The 22,147-nt window shown below is 36.6% G+C and overlaps 1 protein-coding gene across 7 annotated transcripts in view; it reads right to left on the reverse strand.

Moving 5' to 3' along the window:
- Positions 1 to 22,147, reverse strand: part of LOC111503077 (trissin receptor) — a 307,365-nt gene that overhangs the window by 12,785 nt on the left and 272,433 nt on the right. For 6 of the 7 annotated variants that reach the window (XM_074184424.1, XM_074184427.1, XM_074184428.1 and 3 more), the window contains one exon: positions 2,099 to 2,921. The exons of the other annotated variant lie outside the window; for it this stretch is intronic. In XM_074184424.1, coding sequence (XP_074040525.1) covers positions 2,744 to 2,921 — 178 coding nt within the window. In that variant the 3' untranslated portion in view covers positions 2,099 to 2,743. Of the gene's footprint in view, positions 1 to 2,098; positions 2,922 to 22,147 lie in introns of those variants that run through there. 7 annotated transcript variants of the gene reach the window in all.

The raw sequence follows: 22,147 nt of genomic DNA on the forward strand, positions 1-22,147 counted from the left end.
TAAATGGTATAAAAAACACGTTTCCTTCCGTATATCTATTATCCGACGTACAACTCGCAAAATAGCAATGCTTTGTTGGCATTATACTAGCACAAAATAATTTTTTATATCAGATTTATATTTTCAAATAATAAATTAATATTACGTAAATAACATTGTTTTACATGTGAATAGTTTATGTTTGTCCCTACTACTAGTTCTGCCTCTCGTGACACGTTCGCTGTACTATTCTCAAGAAAAAGGCTCATTGAATGTGCCGGATAACGTATGACTGCAGCATATCACATATCGATGAGACCAAGATGCCGATGGAAGTCTATAATCGGCAAAACCTCCAATCAACTGAAAAAACGGGCTGTGGTACTCGTATACTCAATCGTAAAACTGAGAGGAGGGAGGTTGGAGGAGAAAGTGCTCTCAAGTGTCTTATGAATAGTGTAGAAGTATCAAAAATGAGTTGGTTTGATATATGTTGATTATTTTTCCAGACAATGTTACACCAAACCTCCAACATTAGTTAATTTTCAACACTTGGAGTTTGATAACTTGTATTTCGTTCTCACTGTCGTTGACACTTCTATAATCTCCTTATCCCCATCTTACATACTTATGATGTACTGTTTGGAACCTTTGGTGTAGTAATGAATATTACTGGAGTTTTTTCCCAATACCAAATCGTTATTTTTACACCTCGACACGTGTTTCGATCACCAAGTGATCATCTTCAAGAGGAAGATTAAACTAGAAACTTCTCAAAACTAAAGTTATTTATGCTATTCAGGTACATCATACAGGTAGGTAATCAGTAATACCACCCATACAAGTGTACCACCCTAAATTAATTTTACAATTGGCCTTCCTATTATTTTGCAATATGTCCTTATGTATGTTTAAATGTTACAGCTATATATAGAACAATTTTCAGTTATATTAAGTTAGTTTCACAATATTGCCTATCTAAATATATTTACAATGTGTCTTTTTGTAGTAATCAGTAAACCCAACAATATTATTTCAACAAGCTATATAGTATGCTATTTGGTATTGGTCCGTTATCGTTATTCATAATATTATTATGTTTACTTATTTCTACACTCTCATAGGCATCTAGTTGCCTGTTGTTGTAAACTTGTCTAACTAATCTTAAAGAACTGAAGTCTATGGAATGGTTTTGTTGCAAAATATGATGGGCGACTGCTGATTTTTCAGTTCTTCCATATTTTAAGTGTGCTATGTGTTCCTTATATCTCACTTCAATAGATCTTTCTGTCTGTCCATAATATTTTGCATCGCAGTCCTTACATTCAATTTCGTAAATTCCAGACTTTTCCGAATTCTCGACTTTGTCTTTTGGACTTCCCAAAAGCAGTGTATGACTTGTTTTAAAAACCACCTTCATACCTAGTTCCTTGAAAATCTTTCCAAAGTTCTTCGTATATTGGTGGTATGGAACTGAGATGTATTTATCTTGGTTTTTGTCCTTTCTGAAAGTCGAGATTTCGTTCATTGTCAACCTAAACTTCTTTTTTCTAATTATGTCATCTACAATACCTCTCGGGAAACCGTTAGTGGCTGCTATTTCCTGTATTGTGCGTTTTTCTTTTGTGAACCTATCATGTGTTAGAGGGAAAGTCAAAAGAAGATGCACCAAAATATTCAACCCAGCACGTTTGTGCTGTCCACAGTGATGTGAAGTGTCAGGAATATACCTGTTCGTGCTTGTTTCTTTTCTAAATATATCGTATTCTAACCCTCATCTTTGCTCCTCATTACCAAAACGTAAAGAAATGGTAATTGTCCCTTATTTTCTAATTCATATGTGAATTTTATTGATGGACATCTATTATTTAAAAAGGAAACAAAGTCCTCGATATTCGATTTTTTAGTATCGAATACCGCGAAAATATCATCCACATACCTTAGCCAAATCCTAGGAAAGTACTTTGTGACTTTTCTTCAGTTTCCATTTCGAATCTGCTCATGAACAGGTCTGCCAGGTAGGGGGACAAGGGATTTCCCATGGCCGTTCCTTCCTGTTGTTCATAAAAGCAACCTTCTACCTACCATGTTTTTTGTATGTTGTATGAACTCTAAAGAGTTTTTCATACTAAAACCTGGTTCCGCAATAGACAAGGTTTCAAATTCCTTAGTGGGCCACTTCGCTATTTGGTAGGTAGGAACTCCAATAGCTGACACGATGGGGCGCATTGATTTTCCCGGTTTATGGATTTCTGGGAGGCAATATAATTTCGACACCGTTGGGTTGGAAACTTGTATCTTCCGTTTCAGTTGAGGGGTAAGTATGTTGTCGCATTTCTTTAGGACGTCTTTTACTTCTGTAATCATCTTTGGTAACGGGTTCCTGGACAATTTCCTCTTGAAGATGATCACTTGGTGATCGAAACACGTGTCGAGGTGTAAAAATAACGATTTGGTGTTGGGAAAAAACTCCAGTAATACCCATATTACATTCCAATTAAGTTTGCATGGAGTCCGAATAATTGTCAAAGACAAGACTGTGCTACAATGCATGATTGAATTCAAAATATATTTCTGCTAGATGCGAAATATTTTGCTAAAAGAATCAATGACGCGCTTAGACCGAGTCAATATCATTATTCACAGTGTGAACTCCGCTTCCAAAGCCTTGAGTCGAGAACCCTCATACAAGTGGTGATTCGTTGATATTTTTCTCTCTGCCTCTTCAGCTATATCTAGAACAATAGAGGCAGGAGGCGCATCCTCATACTTCATGGGAACACTCTGAGCTGTGTTCGTTGTGCAGAATCGTGACCGTGGTGGCGTTGCCCTTCATTGTTGACCTGGTAGAGGCGTGCCTTTGGAAGTGGAGATTCATGTGGTTTCTTCGCTCTTGCTGCCTTCTTCTGGGGTAGGAGCAGAGCAAGATTTCTCGCATACCCCTGAAACATGGAAATAGCCATTACAAAAATCGAAGAGTTTGGTCATTATTTGAATTTTCTTGTCCTTATGGATAATCATGTATGGAGTCGATAACAACTACTGAAGGCTACAACAAGTATTGTTTGCATACTTTTTCGGAAATTTGTATATTATCATTTTACTTCATCGTAGAACCTTTATTTTTCTTGAATTTCAAAGGATACGAAAAAAAATGGCATTGATCGTAAAAGTTCCTCAATAGTCTCAACATGGTTTGTCAACAAAAAAACATTGGGGCTTCTTATGAGGTAATTTAATGAAAAAAGGTTTTGGGTCAATCCTGTACCAGCAAGCATTTTCTGGATCTCATATCACTTCTAGAAACATGTGGATTCGTTTTTCGATGGCATTTCAGGACAGCTTCCCAAATTTCTGCTACCGCAATTGTCGGTTGATTGGTCAAACCACCAACACTACATAAGAACTTGGCAAATTGACTTGAGTGTTACACCAGTAGGTGGTACCGCTTATGTCCCGCTTGCGTTTACGCAGTTATTTTTATTAAGTACTTCTCTTGGTTATTTACTTTCTGTCTTGAATCGATGACCGCCTGCCCAGTACTGATGATGCCTAACAGGCCGAAACAGCTGTTCCAACGATCCTAAACTCACACAGTTATCTCCGGCCGTGAACGGAAACATTCAGACTTCATTTTCAATACGCATTTCAATACGTAGAAGCGTCCTCAGTTGAATTGGTACTCCACAATACAAATTGCAAAATTGCACAATGCAAATTATACAAATAATCAATGAAGATTGTTGATTGGTAGGCAAGTAGTTTTAAGAACCAGTAGCCAGTGAATTATTGTTTCTGATGATCACACTAATTGTAATGAATTTTTCTTGAAAATAAATTCAACAGCGGTGAGAAATTAATTTTTGTTGGCTGTTCGATACGAAATTTGATCGTTCACTTTCTTTAATTTCCATGAATTCAGCAGGTTCAATTTTTGACCCATTGTGTTAAGAAGTTTAAACATATTTCAAATCCAAGATAAGATAAATGAAGTATTGAAAATTTTCAACGCCTAATTTGGCTGTTCCCATCACTACTTTCTTTTCAAAGTTGATTGTACTGTAGACATATCAGATTTCGGAGTGAATTATTCAACATTTTTCCAACATTTTTCACGAAAAATTATTATAACAAGCAGCAAAAGTATCATCTGTGACGAGGTTTATTGAATCACAATTGATAAATCGACTGTTCGAATACAAACCAAGATACAACCTTGCGGCTCACCAATTCTACAGCACTTTCAGAAGAAAGATAATTATTGAATTCCACTTTTTGTTTTTCTAGCACACACATAGATAGTGAATTGAAATAGTACAACTGATATCATAGTCCTCTGATGTGGTTTAAAGGATGTTTTTGATTTTGCTTTGAAATTTTTCTTTCCAGGTCGAGAACACAACAATCACAGTTTTGAAATATTCAGAAAAAAAGCTGTATTGCAGATCCACAAGACTTTTTTTATGAAATTTGATCGATTGTTGATATTTTTTTATTGAATCCAGGAAATAATTACAAACAACTAATTCACACCCATTTCCCTAAAGAATTAAAGAGTATAGAAGTAGTTTTGCAAATAGAAAGGCCAACTCCACATTTCCAAACCACCTTTCAGTAGGACATGAGTTCAAACATGAATAAGATGTGTTACATTCAAAGGGGGAAGAGTTTGAAACTCAATTTTCTAGAATGTTTAGAAATCAATAGATTCAGGAATTCGGGTAATTTACTGAATGATCAATTAGAATTGAATAACTAACCGTTACTAAATATTTTTTCAAATGTGGAAACTGGGATATGAGCTCTGATATATCAATTCATTACAAACTTAGGTAAAAATCAGGTACTCATATATTCCCATTATACCCGGTCGGTAGCCAAGCGGTTCGGCGTGGGTGATTTGTTCACTCACTCGAATTGACTGCCGTGTTGGTCGGTGGTTCAAGCCCTAGTCTGAACGATCGATCTTCACTTGCTATCGTCCAACCCGTGTTAGGAAGCACACGTTAAAAGGTAAGACCTCGTTAATCCTTAGCTCGCACAAGTTTCGACTTCTGAGGGTTGTCGTTCGTAGGGGTGCGACAGCTGGTTAACGGAAAAACAGATTTTAAACAGATTTTAAACAGATTCAATTGGGGGAAATAATCCATAGGCCAGAATATGATTGCATCAATGAGAATCTCTAATTTCCATGTGCTAATTGGAAATACTGGAAATAAGGGGTAGTACACACTATCTGAAAACTCCGAGCCAGAAGTGTTGCTTTGAAAGTGATATCATTTCGAATAAAAGAGAAATTAAACTTTCTATGTTTTTTACCACTTTTATTTGTAACTAACGTTACTGCAGTTTCGTCCTATACGGACATTCAAACTTATACAATAAACTACAATAAAAGTGGTAAAAATATAGAAAGTTTCATTCCTTTTTTTGTTTGAAGGTGATTGACAATGTTTCGTGATGAATTTCACTAGTTCGGACTTCCATTGTCTATTATATAAAATTATTTGAAATCCCTGAAACAAGTAAAAAAGAATAATTTAAAAAGAATAGCTGAAAAGAACAATTATATTAAGCAACAATAAACCTGAAATGAAATGATAGTGAAATAACCTACAAGTAAAAATATAATAATTGAATAAATAAAAATTAAAGGAATGAAAAGAGAAAATAATAAAAATAAAAAGTGTAGAGATTCCAAGTCACGTTAGTTCACGACGTTTCGATTGTTGGTATCTACAATCGTCTTCTGGTGATGACTGGACTGATTCCTCCGAGAGATGACTATTTTATAGGTCGTTGAAATACTTTCACTTTCTCTGCTTTTTATTTTCCGCTTTACTGATTCCGTGAGAGGTGTCGTCAACAAGAAACCTCGAGTCTGGTTGAGATATGTTGACGACACCTTCATAATATGGAACCATGGGAAGACTGAACTAGACACCTTCCTGAAACACATCAACAGCGTGAGACCTTCCATCACTTTCACAATGGAGGAGGAAATCCACAACGAATTGCCATTCTTAGACGTTTTGGTGAAGATGACCGACACTAAGTGGGAAACATCTGTATACCGAAAACCCACTCATACGGGACAGTATCTGAACCACGAATCCAACCACCATCAATCGACAAAAAGGGGAATCATCAAGACTCTATTAGACCGTGCTTTTGGGCTCTGTAATACAAAGGAAGGTCTCGAGAAGGAACTAGACATCATCAAAAATGACCTTCAGCGGAATGGATACTCCAAAGCGATGGTAGAAAAGACTTTGGCTAAAAGACAGCAGGAGCCTCGCAAGGAAGAGAAGCCGTCACAACCAGTGCTTGCACTTCCCTACATCAGAGGATTATCGGAGAGGATAAGAAGAATTGGTTCCAAGTACAACATCAGAACCTGTTTCAGATCCGGTAACACTATCCGTAGCAGCTTCACGAAAACCAGGCCCCCAAACGCAGACTGCGATTCCAAGAATTGCATTTACCGGATACCCTGTGAGTGCGGAAAATCCTATATTGGTGAAACTAAGAGGCCATTGAATGTTCGCATTGCCGAGCACAAGAAGCACACACAGCGAGGAGAAACCAGCAAATCAGGAATAGCAGACCATGTTTGGACCCATCAACACAACATCGAGTGGTCCCAAGCTGAGATCTTGCACAGAGAGGAACATTGGTTCAGGAGAAAATTTAAGGAAGCCGCATACATGTTGTCCAACAACGTATTCAGCCAGGCCAGCGTAGAAATACGAAACATATGGAAACCCATCATCAAACGAAAAATGGCCAACTCCCGCCAAAACGGTCATCTCTCACGGAATCAGAGACGCGGAAAATAGAAAGCAGAGAAAGTGAAAGTATTTCAACGACCTATAAAATAGTTATCTCTCGGAGGAATCAGTCCAATCATCACCCGAAGACGATTGTAGATACCAACAATCGAAACGTTGTGAACTAACGTGATTTGGAATCTCTACACTTTTTATTTTTATTATTTTCTCTTTTCATTCCTTTAATTTTTATTTATTCAATTATTATATTTTTACTTGTAGGTTATTTCACTATCATTTCATTTCAGGTTTATTGTTGCTTAATATAATTGTTATTTTCAGCTTTTCTTTTTTAATTATTCTTTTTTACTTGTTTCAGGGATTTCAAATCATTTTATATAATAGACAATGGAAGTCCGAACTAGTGAAATTCATTCCTTTTTTATTCATTATGATTTCCTACCACGTAGTAACGGCTACATCTATCAATTTATTGATATCATTTCACTTCTTCCAGACAACAGAAAGTGAAAGTATTTCAACGACCTATAAAATAGTTATCTCTCGGAGGAATCAGTCCAATCATCACCCGAAGACGATTGTAGATACCAACAATCGGAACGTCGTGAACTAACGTGATTTGGAATCTCTACACTTTTTATTTTTATTATTTTCTCTTTTCATTCCTTTAATTTTTATTTATTCAATTATTGTATTTTTACTTGTAGGTTATTTCACTATCATTTCATTTTAGGTTTATTGTTGCTTAATATAATTGTTATTTTCAGCTATTCTTTTTTAATTATTCTTTTTTACTTGTTTCAGGGATTTCAAATCATTTTATATAATAGACAATGGAAGTCCGAACTAGTGAAATTCATTCCTTTTTTATTCATTATGATTTCCTACCACGTAGTAACGGCTACATCCATCAATTTATTGATATCATTTCACTTCTTCCAGACAACAGAAAAAGAAACTATGTGTGTATTGATCAAATTTCAAACAAATTCTGAAAACATTGGTAAAGAAAAGAGAAATGAAACTTTCTATGTTTTTTACCACTTTCATTTGTAACTAACGTTACAGCAGGCAGGTTGGCTGTCCTTGTTCATCTTTCACTGCCTGAACCACTGTTTTCGGCGAGTGCATTGGTTTGGGATGCGGGGGTTGATCAACCCGGCCATCGGATGCCTGCTTCCACGTAGCCTCGCTGGATACGGAAATGACAGAATCACTTGTGATTCTGTTATTCCCTAACTAAATGGCATCCCAACGATGGTTTAATTCTAAGGTGTGTAGATCCGTACCGAGATGATGAATGACATTGAGCCTATCAGCTGTCTCTACGGAACCTTCGAGATACCCTCTCGATCGCCTTGTCACGGTAATGCAGGGCTCTGCCGTGGTTGACCTTGTTTCCCTAGCTACTCATGGGACTTTTATGGACAGAGTAAATTCGAAAATTCTTTCTGACGCTGAGTCTATAGAGGAGATGGATGTCGAGCTTACGACCCCAACTGTTCTCCCTGTAAACTTAGATAAGGTGCAAGTCTGTAGAGGTGATGTATGTCAAATTTACGACTTCAACTGACCTTCCTGTAAATTTAATTCAGGACCGAATCTATAGAGGAGATGGATGTCGAGTTTACGACTTTAACTGACCTCCCTGTAAATTTAGTTCAGGAGCGAGGGCTGCGGCGTACGCATAATCTGTCTCAGGTGGGGGAACAAACCCCCTATGAGCAGGTTAGCAAACGTTTGCGCTCAAGTGATGATTCGCCAAAACCAGAGGCGAAAAAGCCCTGCACAGCTGAATTTAAGGTATCGTAAGGTGTAGCTGACGTGCAAAAACCCTCATATGGGAAGGTTGTCGTGGGTATCAAGGTGGGAATCTTGCAACTTGACTATCCGACTACCTCATTAACAGAGCATATACTTTGTGCCTGCCCCGCTGGGGACTGAATCAGGTCTTTAGATTTTGGTAAAGCCGTACTCTCACCATCTGACCTGAAAGATAAACTCACCATAAAAACTAACCGGCTTCGTTAAGAAACTGGGTTTATTTGACCGAGTGTGAATGGGTGTGAGCCACAATAAACACTTGCGGGTTGCGGTGGAGGGTCGAATAGACCCACTCACTTTGGACCTAACGTAACCTAACGGCAGTTTATTGTATAAGGTTGAAACTGACCGTATAGGACGAAACTGCAATAACGTTAGTTACAAATGAAAGTGTTAAAACATAGAAAGTTTAATTTCTCTTTTCTTTATTATGATTTCCTACCATGTAGTAACGGCTACATCCATCAATTTATTGAAAACATTGGTATCTATCTTTCTGGAAAATTGCCTACTCAGAACGAATAGGTAGATTAAATGGCTCATCATCGCCGTTTAATAACGGAGCAGACCCTACTGTCCAAAGGGTCATACTCCAACTTAATCGTTATGGGTGCTAATAGCTCTAGTCGTATAATTTGCAGTCCTAATCCCGAGTTAATTGACAAAATCTACATAGTTTCGAGTAAGGAAACTCATTCCATGTCTGGAATACCAGAATTGACCGCATTGACATTCCTTGAGGATCTCCGTCACCTCAAATTGAACAGATATTATATAGCGCCCTTCTCCATTTTAACGAATTCTAGAAAATTCTATTTATAGCGAATGAATCATCGTACTAATTGATGAATCACTGATGAGGATCATCAGATGATTTGGTAATGCGCCTATATTGTTTACCTGAACATCAGACAATTCAAATAGTGTGACAACGCGCTTGTGTCGGAAGTGATAGACCAGTGATTGTTGACAAAAGTTGTGAAACTAACTAATACAGTTTATTGTACAATTTTAACTATGAAGGGTTTTAAACAAACCGAAATACGTGCGACAATAGCTTATTCAAGCGTTAACCGGTTGATTTACGCTTGAGGAAGCTATTGTATAGCGAAATACGTGTCATCGTTTTTGAAAAACCCTTTGTAGTGAAAATCACACAATAAACTGTGTTAATTAGTTTTAATATGGATTTTCGTCAAGTATCAATTATAAAAGTGTTGAATTTTGAGTCGATTAGTGTCAACTCCGAAATACAATCATATTCCTCTTATACTCTTGGGTAGCAGTTGCACCAAGTTACTTGGTGAAAAATAGTGTTCGTTTACATTCGAAGGGTACAGGGGAAGAACGACAATAGTCCATTCTGACGGATTCCAAGAAAGTAACAAACAACATTTTTCAGTAAATAACATGTTTTTCATTTAAAAATTATAAACAAAATCAACATTTATTCAGAACTAATGACGTAACAATAAAAAAATAATATTTAGGCATGGCCATATGCCACTTTTCCCCTGTATCAGGAGTCTATTGGTGGGTCATCCACAAATTCGTCATCGCTCTCTTCAGGTTGTTCGGCAAATGTTAATTGTTGATAAATTACTCTGGCTCTCTGAAGGAATGCAGTCAGATCTTGCAAATCCTCACATTTGAGTTTTTTGACGGGGAGTGGGCACTGATAAAGTTTTGTTAACACTTTCTCTTCATTTCTCTGATTCTTTTCCTTTCTGTGGTTCTTCGTAAGTGGTTTTCGGTCAAATTTAGAACTAGCATAAAGACCACAATATGTGGTTTTGAGGAACACCAAGCGGAGATTCTCCTCACAAAACTTCAACATCCTGAGAGGCTGAGTCGGGAAAGGGCACTTCTGTGGATAAAGCGGCGATAAAAGTGAATCCCAATTTTGAAACACAAAATTTTTGCCACAGTCAATCACTTCGAATGGTGTAGGTTTCACCTGGAAATTTCTTAATTCTTCTCTCCAGTCAGCTGGTACCTCAGTGTATGCTTTTTGATTTACGAGGCTCATGGTGCAATCACATTCAAGGTATGAACGCCCCCTGAACGGGAATAGTTATTTTACAGTATCTAAATGGTTCTTTTTAGTGACCAAGTAATGCAGAAACCTAATTACAGTGATTTTCTTATTTATTCCTGCTTAGGAATCACAAAAAATTGACATTTCTTTCATTTCCATGAACAGGATATTATAAAAGAAGTGATACAACATAGAACAAACCTCGTCAGCTCCCTTCTTAGCAACAGTCTCATCATAGGTGTAAAATACAGATCTTGAATATGACAGAATATAAACGTTGAAACTAATGAAAGTCAGTTGACGTTTATAGTGAACATCATTGGTAGTAATGTTTGGACATGATAAGTTTTTTTGGAAATCCATGGCGTTACTTTTCATACTGATCGACTTTGCGGCACGTTTGCGGTGATTTCTATTACGACTGTAAAATAGCTCACTTTTTCTTAGAGATGGAATTCATTGTTAGAGTAAGTGAAGATATGTCGGCTTTAAAGGAATCACACGTGTCTTTGCGTGGATACCCAAATGAAATATTAAAGGTACGTTCAAAAATTCCTCGGAAACTTTCGTAGGAAAGGTTTTTATCAGCGTTACTGCATCACAATTTTTCGGATTTGAAGGCCGTGGATTTTTGACGTTTAGCTAGCTACCTTCCTCAGAAGTTTATGCATGTATGAACTAGCTATCCATTTGCACCAGCGAAACGTCAGAAAAATTTTCCAAAAATCCACGGCCTTCGAACCCGGAAAACAGTGACACTGAAAACCTCGGCCATTTTGTCAATACCAACTACTCTTCAACAATGGTTTGACTATAAAGTAATATTACTTTTGAGTGATTCTTGCATTCTGAGACCAATTACTGATTTTTGAAGTAGTAACTTCTTATGATAAGATAAACCACTTGGTTACTCAACTTATGGCGCCAGATTGTCTGGCTTCCCTTTTTCTCACGCATACGTCAGCGGAAGGCAGGCTCCTTCTCTCTCGTCGAAGCGTCGAACAGAGTCAGTCTGGTTCAGTGTTTAGCGTGTGCTGGACATATACTGTATTATAAAAATCTAGCCAGCTTTTCACATTGTGAAATGATGCAATTACACATTTAAATGTGATTTTCAATTTTGATGAACTTGAAAACTATAGATATTTTCAATAATAAAGGTGACTGAGCAAAATTCATATTCCTTGACAAAAGTCATTCACAACTTAGAAAACTTAATTTAATTTAAGTTGAACTATTCAATATTGAAATTGTTCAACTTGAGAAAAGCTTAGGTTATTACTTGATTTTTATGTATATTAATATGATAAACCAAGGAGAGGTTATTTATCAATGAAATATTTTATTGATTATTTTGTGTATGTACATATATTATAGCTATCATAAGTCAACTGTTACTTTTGTAGGATTAAATAATGATACTATCAATGTACATACAATGTCTCAACATTTTTGAGGCATGTTACGTTCTTGCTGGTTGGATTTTTATAATATTTCCAATAGTATATATCTAACGCACATTGAACAATGAGAGTCTGTCTTCTGCTGCCGCATGCGTTAGGAAGTTAAATCTGGGGATCTGGATGGCCATTCTATAGGACTTCTCCATTCAACTTGTTGGCCCGAAAAGTTGTAGTGTTGCACTGATACTACGCAATAAAAAGAAGCCTCACCAGCCTTTTCCTATATATTTAGGTAGTGCAATGTCGAATGCTCCTTCAATATCGAGGAATACAGCAACTGCAATTTCCTTGTTTTCAATGGATTGGGAAATGTTCTTTACAAGGTTGTTTAATGCTGACTCCGTCAATTTGCCGGTTTGATATGCATAATGGTGGTTACTCAGGGGGTAACATATAAGGCAACCATACTTGTTCAGTGTTAAGTGGAGAAAATAGTGTTGTTGAACATGATAATACATACACCACAAAAAATGGATTTTCTAAGGTGATAGTAGTCAGAAGAATTTGTTCGAGATGAAACGAGAAATTTTATAATGTTGATACGTGACGTTGAACAAATTTCATTGAATATATCGAAGTTTTACAATAATCAAGATTGTATTCAAAAGAAGCATCTATAAGATGTTTTATAATGAAAAAATTATAGTTTATGATTTTGAACGCTATCTTATCTTATCCTACTTCCATGAATATTCAAAAACAACATTCATCATTAAAGTTAATAGGTAAGAGGCCAGAAGTTCCTCAAACCAATATCTTGAAAATATTTCTCATAAGCGTTGTATGAATGATTATTATAACAACATCAAGAAGTTATTTATTCAGAGGAAAATGTTTTTGGCTACTTTCAGTTGGTGAAAGAACAAACGTCACCCAAAATTCTGGAAATTTATCACGTTCCAGCCACGTTCCAGAGTTCTCACGCAACTCACTCAACCAAACTATCACTTAAATCAGTCCAGAAACAGACAAGAAGAATAAATCTTACAAACGATATCAAGTAAATCTCTGTCATAATTCTTGCCAACACTTCCCAGAAAGTTTTTCTATCGAAAGGGTCTTTATTCGAGCGTAGTTGAGAGTATCGCCGAGAAAATCGTTTCGGTTCCAGATATAAAAGATGGGGAACTAATTCACTGAAAGATTCCATTATTTGGAAACTTTGTCTTAAGTAAGGGTCTACGTAACGGGATTTGCATACAATATCAAGGTATTTTCGGATACCGAGAAAGGGTTGTGGAAGTCTACCTACGACGGCATTTAGCCTTTTTGGGTCATTATTGCATTAGGGTAAAGTCGATATTGATGATATCACTAATATAACGTGAATTTCACTAGTTCGGACTTCCATTGTCTACTATATAAAATGATTTGAAATCCCTGAAACGAGTAAAAAAAAAGAATAATTAAAAAAAATAGCTGAAGATAACAATTATATTAAGCAACAATAAACCTGAAATGAAATGATAGTGAAATAACCTACTAGTAAAAATATAATAATTGAATAAATAAAAATTAACGGAATGAAAAAAGAAAATAATAAAAAAGTGTAGAGATTCCAAGTCACGTTAGTTCACGACGTTTCGATTGTTGGTATCTACAATCGTCTTCGGGTGATGACTGGACTGATTCCTCCGAGAGATGACTATTTATAGGTCGTTGAAATACTTTCACTTTCTCTGCTTTCCATTTTCCGCTTCACTGATTTCGTGAGGGATGACCGTTTTGGCGGTAGTTGGCCATTTTTCGTTTGATGATGGGTTTCCATATGTTTCGTATTTCTACGCTGGCCTGGCTGAATACGTTGTTGGACAACATGTATGCGGCTTCCTTAAATTTTCTCCTAAACCAAGGTTCCTCTCTGTGCAAGATCTCAGCTTGGGACCACTCGATATTGTGTTGATGGGTCCAAACATGGTCTGCCATTCCTGATTTGCTGGTTTCTCCTCGCTGTGTGTGCTCCTTGTGCTCGGCAATGCGAACATTCAATGGCCTCTTAGTTTCATCAATATAGGATTTTCCGCACTCACAGGGTATCCGGTAAATGCAATTCTTAGAATCGCAGTCCGCGTTTGGGGGCCTGGTTTTCGTGAGGCTACTACGGATAGTGTTACCGGATCTGAAACAGGTTCTGATGTTGTACTTGGAACCAATTCTTCTTATCCTCTCCGATAATCCTCTGATGTAGGGAAGTGCAAGCACTGGTTGTGACGGCTTCTCTTTCTTGCGAGGTTCCTGCTGTCTTTTAGCCAAAGTCTTTTCTACCATCGCTTTGGAGTATCCATTCCGCTGAAGATCATTTTTGATGATGTCTAGTTCCTTCTCGAGACCTTCCTTTGTATTACAGAGCCCAAAAGCACGGTCTAATAGAGTCTTGATGATTTCTCTTTTTGTCGATTGATGGTGGTTGGATTCGTGGTTCAGATACTGTCCCGTATGAGTGGGTTTTCGGTATACAGATGTTTCCCACTTAGTGTCGGTCCTCTTCACCATGGATTTTGAGTAGACCATACAAGTGAGGGGGCTTACTGTGGTGCGGTGTTAGCCATGATCTTTCCTTGTCCGAAAAATAGACTTGGTGTTTTTTCAAAATCTGGTACAACTTCCTTTCGATTGATGCAGTGGAATTACTTTCACAATGGAGAAGGAAATCCACAACGAATTGCCATTTTAAGACGTTTTGGTGAAGAGGACCGACACTAAGTGGGAAACATCTGTATACCGAAAACCCACTCATACGGGACAGTATCTGAACCACGAATCCAACCACCATCAATCGACAAAAAGAGAAATCATCAAGACTCTATTAGACCGTGCTTTTGGGCTCTGTAATACAAAGGAAGGTCTCGAGAAGGAACTAGACATCATCAAAAATGATCTTCAGCGGAATGGATACTCCAAAGCGATGGTAGAAAAGACTTTGGCTAAAAGACAGCAGGAACCTCGCAAGAAAGAGAAGCCGTCACAACCAGTGCTTGCACTTCCCTACATCAGAGGATTATCGGAGAGGATAAGAAGAATTGGTTCCAAGTACAACATCAGAACCTGTTTCAGATCCGGTAACACTATCCGTAGTAGCCTCACGAAAACCAGGCCCCCAAACGCGGACTGCGATTCTAAGAATTGCATTTACCGGATACCCTGTGGGTGCGGAAAATCCTATATTATTGAAACTAAGAGGCCATTGAATGTTCGCATTGCCGAGCACAAGAAGCACACACAGCGAGGAGAAACCAGCAAATCAAATAGCAGACCATGTTTGGACCCATCAACACAACATCGAGTGGTCCCAAGCTGAGATCTTGCACAGAGAGGAACATTGGTTTAAGAGAAAATTTAAGGAAGCCGCATACATGTTGTCCAACAACGTATTCAGCCAGGCCAGCGTAGAAATACGAAACATATGGAAACCCATCATCAAACGAAAAATGGCCAACTACCGCCAAAACGGTCATCCCTCACGAAATCAGCTATTCTTTTTTAATTATTCTTTTTTTTTTTACTTGTTTCAGGGATTTCAAATCATTTTATATAGTAGACAATGGAAGTCCGAACTAGTGAAATTCATCACGAAACATTGTCAATCACCTTCAAACAAACACTAATATAACGTGATGATAATAATAACAGTAGGGGCGCATACGTCAATTTGAGTATTCGATATAAGTCCACAAACTGGCACAAAATAATGGAAACGACACGATATGACTACTTTTCTGAAAAATCTGATCTTCTAATGAAGAATAGCTTTCATTTTTAAAATTCCCTAATAGTGACATACCCCATATCACGATTTTGGGTCAATTTCGTCAACTCGCCACCACAATGCTGATTATTCTGTGGAAACATATTGCATGTACAATATTTCAACTCTGATAAGTGTAATTCAAATTTGTCAATATGCGAAACCTCAGACAGTCATGCCCAATTTGCGATTAGATTTTGTAATCTAGACTTATGAATGCGAAATTCACTCACTTAATACTTACTCCTTCATCCCTTTTTCTCCGTATTGGTAAGTCTTAGGAAGCTAAAATTTGATACATAGGTGCTTCGTAGGGCTTAGATGCGCAATAAGAAAGGATTTTCAAATATTATACCTGAGGCATCTCCACTGGTGATGAACGCGGAGCGATCACATATGTAAATTACCTTTTCATCACTGTTTTTCAGTACCACTTCATTTTTGGAGGCTGAAATTTCGTATGTAGGTTCGTTTCATGTTGTAGATGTGCAATAAGGCAATTTTTGAATATTCCAACTGGGGCGCCGCCCATGGGGATAAAAGGGGTAATTTTCTTTTTTTCTCACTGTTTTAAATACCGCTGTATTTTCGGATGCTGAAATTTTTTATGTAGGTTAGAACTGGGGCTCCAGGCACGAAGGAAAAAGGTGCGTTAATGAAATCAAGTTACCTTTTCATCACTGTTTTTCCATGTCCTTAAATTACCGTTGGATGAATTTATGTTTAGTATCAGCACGAGTGCAGTGCGGAGCTGGGGCGGTTAGCCAGTCATGATATACAATTTACCTACTGCAAAATATGTTTTCTGGGCTATGCCTGCATACAGGGTATTTCAAATTCGATTTTCACCATTGGGATCTCGGATGAGAGATACGAAGATGGTTAAATTTGGGAAAATTTGCGCATTTACGTGACAGTTCAGAAAGTTCTGAAATTCCGAGTATATCCGGAGATATCCGTAAAAAACAGAAATTTCGAAAAATGGTTTTTATTTTTTTCTGGATTTATTTTTCGAAGGATTCGAAAATAAATTGCACTTCCACATTGCCACTTTTTCCTTGCTACATAATCGTGTTTTCAGATTTGCTATCCGACTTTCGTCTTCCGGCCACCATCATCAACTTTATTTTTTCTTAGGGGCGCTACATTGGATTGTTTCTGTTATGTATAGATTAAGATTTTATCTTTTTAATGATGTATCATAAGTTAGCATTCTTTTTCGAAAAATTGGAGATATTGAAAGAAATTAATTCTCATCATAATAGGCTTTGACTTTGAGGTTTCTAAATTTCACTTTCTATTTGTTACACTCGATGAGATTTTGTTATTGTACAACTCACTGAATTTTTGGCGAAAAATAATTTTCACGAAAGAAGAAAATAGAGATATGATTCAAATTTATCACAAATACGATAATAGAAACAGTGTTAGGACATCGAAAATGTATTTAAACTTGTATCCCGAAAGACCACAACCACATCGTACTATGTTCAAGTTATTGGATTAAAACCTCACCGAGTTTGGTTCGTTTGAAAAGCCAATGAAAAAATACGAAGACAGAATCAACAATCAAAATTTGATAAATGAGCTGTGTATAAGGTAAATTAGACATTGTGTCCTTTTCAATGAAAATAGAACTCTGAACAAATAATCATAATCAACTAAAATGTAAAGACAAAAGTAAATCACAGCAAATGCTCAAAATGCTGGCCTTGTTCATTATAACACAACTGTGCCCTTCTTCGAATATTAATCAGTGCACGATCAATTTCCCTCCTCAATCTTCCGAACTCTCTTACAGTATTTCATCAGTTCGGACTTCCATTGTCTAATATAATATAAATTGATTTGAAATTCCTGAAAAATATCAAAAAGATTAACCGAAAACAACAATTTTATTTGAACAAAAAAACTGAAATTACAAGAAAATAACATAAAATCAAACAACAACCAAAAAATAAAAATTGAAATAATAATAAAAGCTGAAATTTGAAAATTAATATTAACAAAAAACGAAAAATAAAAATTAAAATATTTAAAACCAAGTTATGTCACGACGTTTCGATTGTTAGTATCCACTTCGGGTGATAACAGGACTTATTCCTTAGAGATCCGACTATTTATAGGCTATTCGCGTGCTTTCACCTATCCTCCCTTCTCTCTCTCTCTCTGCTTCATTGCTTTTTAGCGGGAGATGACCGTTTGGCGTGAGTTGGTCGTTTTTCGTTTGATTAAAGGTTTCTATATGTTACGTATCTCTACACTAGCTTGACTAAATGCATTGTTGGACAACATATACGCGGCTTCTTTGAATTTTCTCCTAAACCAGTGTTCCTCTTTGTGATTTGTGACTTTCAATGATCTCTTAGTTTCACTGATGTATGATTCTCCGCAGGGTATCCGGTAAATGCAATTCTTGGAATAGCAGTCCTTCGTATCCTTTCCGATAATCCTCTGATGTAGGGAAGTACAAGTACTGGTTGTGGAGGCTTCTCTTCCTTGTGGAGCTCTTGCTGTCTTCTAGCTTACAGTGCTAGAAGTGCCATAACACTTAAGTCTGGAGATCTTGCTGGCCACTTCACCGGCCCATTATTCCCTATTCATTTATCACCAAACCTTTCAGTCTGGTAATTAGATACTCGTCTGGTAGTGTGCAGTGGCACCAGATGTTGTTACAGTTAGCCAAAGGTGGATCCTCCAAATAGGCTTCCAAAATCGACATTAAAAACTCAAAATTCCGTTGAATAAAAGAGGACCCAAAATTCTATAATTGTAAATTCCTGCCCACGCGTTAATACTGAATCGCACTAGAGGTCGAATTTCTCGGAACTGCCTGGGGTTGTTTATGCTCGAAATGTGCTCGTTATTTCGGTTGAATATCCTACACCATCTGTCCAAATTACAAATTTTCCAGGAAAATAGAAAAATTAGGTCTTCTTATGGGCCAATTACAAAATTCTAATCGCCTTTCTGGATCACCTGGATGCAATTTTTGAGAAATGTGTATTTTGTAACATTTTAGTTTTTTGAGATGTCTTCAAGCACTTATATGACAAATATTCATTCCGGAGGAAATTTGACGTGTAGATTTCCCCGGGTTCATATTTATCTGCAAATTATCAATTTTTGTTGAAAAGGACACAATGTCTAACTTACCACATACATACTTCATTTATTTCGTTAGTTTCCTGGTCCATTCTGTCTCCGTGTTTGTTCCTCGGTGAGATTTTGATCCAATAATTTGAACATAGTTCAATGTGGTTGTCGTCTTTCGGGATACAAGTTCAAATAAATTCATTCGTGAAAGCCATTTTTCGCCAAAAATTCAATGACTTGTTACTCATCGAGTGTAACAAATGGAAAGTGAAATTTATAAACATCAAAGTCAAAGCCTATTATGATAAGAATTAATTTATTTCAATATCTCCAATTTTTCGAGAAAGAATGATAACTTATGATACATCATTGAAAAGGTAAAATCTGGTTTCATTCAAAAGAGAAAGTATCCCTTGAAAAAAAATGAAGTTGATGATGGTGGCCGGACGACGAAACTACCATTATGTAGCACTAAAAAGTGGAAATGTGAAAGTACAATTTATTTTCGATTACTTCGAAAAATAAAGCCGGATAAAAATATGAATCATTTTCTGAAAATTTTGTTTTTCACGTATATCTTCGGATATAATAGGAAATTCGAAACTTTTTCAATGGCATATTATTAGTCAGGTGAATGTGCAACTTGACCCCAATTTAAGCATCTTCGTATCTCTCATAGTTTTCGAGATCCCAATGGTGAGGATCAATTTTGAAACACCCTGTATAGCATGATGATTAATTGAATGTTTCCCTGCCTAAGTACCGAGGAGCATTTCCTGAAATATTGTATTTACAAAATGTCAAATAATAATGTTTTTTTTTAATTGAAAGAGATTGCAGAATTTAAAAACTTATTTCCTTGAATGTGCTTCTGCATGAGTTACCTTTCTTTATTCCTGCGATTATTCGAATCAACTTCTTCTGAGTTACAGATATATCAGAAAACAATGTGAAATAAATAGAGACATGCCATATCTGGACAAGAATATGCGAAGCTATGATAGGATAAGAGCAACTTATTTTTCTGTAAAATTGGCTTCATAGTCTTGAACATGTTTGAATAGAATAGAATGGAATGGAATGGAATGGACTGGAATGGAATGGACTGGAATGGAATGGAATGGAATGGAATGGAATGGAATGGAATGGAATGGAATGGAATGGAATGGAATGGAATGGAATGGAATGGAATGGAATGGAATGGAATGGAATGGAATGGAATGGAATGGAATGGAATGGAATGGAATGGAATGGAATGGAATGGAATGGAATGGAATGGAATGGAATGGAATGGAATGGAATGGAATGGAATGGAATGGAATGGAATGGAATGGAATGGAATGGAATGGAATGGAGTGGAATGGAATGGAATGGAATGGAATGGAATGGAATGGAATGGAATGGAATGGAATGGAATGGAATGGAATGGAATGGAATGGAATGGAATGGAATGGAATGGAATGGAATGGAATGGAATGGAATGGAATGGAATGGAATGGAATGGAATGGAATGGAATGGAATGGAATGGAATGGAATGGAATGGAATGGAGTGGAATGGAGTGGAATGGAATGGAATGAAATGGAATGGAATGGAATGGCATGGAATAGAATAGAACATAATTGATTCGTGCAATGCATGCATAAAAAGTATTCGCATACGTCAATGGGATGAATATTATATAAATTTATAAAAATGTAACACAATACAGTCAAAGAAATACATAAATATTGACGTATAAAAATATATCTATTATTAGACACGCAACAAATTTGTTGATGAGTCGAAATAATTAAAATATTCTTCGAATGTGTAAAAGGCATTCTGTAAAAGAATATTCCTAATTTCCACTTCAAAAGTGTTCATACTTATGTCCAAAGTCTGAAACTCACATGGTAACACGTTAAAAAATTTCAAAGCCATTTATAAATAAGAGTTTTGCGATTTATAAAACCTATATTTGGGCTGCCTTACATTTGTTTTGGCCCTGGTAACATGGCAGTGTATGTCCTCCTGCTTTGTCAATTTATTTTCACCTATTGCAAGATAATTTATTACGATCTGACAATGAATCTTCTAATCAAAGTTTTTACCTATAGCTATTTCAAGGAATTTCGTTGAGTTTAAATTTTTCAAAATCGAACTATCTATTTGAATTTTTTTTGTTTTCTTTAATTCAATTCAGTTTAATCTGTATTGAAAAACAAATCATGCAAACCACACCAGCTGCTTGAATTCTTCACTATGAAAATAATTTTGGATTATTATATACTCGCAGAATATTGCATTTCAGAAAGAGCTAATTCAACTTTGCTGATACCACAGTACTCTTAACATGAACAAAGTTCATGTAACGCGAGACCAGTTACTAAATCATCCACACCCCTTCAACAAACAGTTTACATCACATCATACAACGTTACTGGAAAGACAGTAACTCCTCAGATATATAATCTGAAAGATAAAGCGCACCCTCATTAACTGCCTCAGTTCCGAACTCCCAAGAATAACTCGAATGTCATTAAAATGACTCCCCAGTCACTTTCTAATTCGATACCCTTCTCGTTGACATTTGCGTCCTCGCGGCAACTATTCTGTTATGGCGAAGTTTTGTCAAAGTCCGCGAGATCCTGAATTTTCGGAAACAGTCGACCTTTTGCGAAAATGAAATGAAGGAACGTTGAGGGCGAATGTTGATGGATCACCGACACATGTTTCGAATATAAAGGAGCGACTGATGAGAAAGAATTATTGCTAATGATGCTGAACGAATTGGGATTCAAGCGATGAGATCAAAAATAACGAAGTGAAAAAATTACTAACTGAAACAACTTCTGTAATTGGAAAATGTTTCAGTCATACAGACGAGTCCTTATTTGATTCTCTTCAGATGAGCGATTTTTTTGAACAAAAAAAATCATCGGTTTTAAAATTTTTTAACTTCTTAATTCACTGTAGCGCTATTTCGGGTTAGAACAGTGCTGCCTGGTGTTGGATCAAAAATGTTCTGATTCCAACTAGCATTCGATTCTATAATTGTATTTGAAGAAAATCGTCAGGTTTGCATTGGTAAGCATTGGATCCATCTTTAGTTGAATGAAAAGCTCCAGAATCACTGTAGCGGTTACCCTTCTCAGAAGATTTACATCCTCAGCTGAGAATGTAAATCTACTTAGAAAATGAAACTATCACTGCTTCAAAAACTTGGGGTG

Source organism: Leptinotarsa decemlineata, unplaced genomic scaffold (assembly GCF_025532065.1).
Source record: "Leptinotarsa decemlineata unplaced genomic scaffold, Ldec_3_MD MMD2_tig00026354_RagTag_RagTag, whole genome shotgun sequence".
Lineage (NCBI taxonomy): Eukaryota > Metazoa > Arthropoda > Insecta > Coleoptera > Chrysomelidae > Leptinotarsa > Leptinotarsa decemlineata.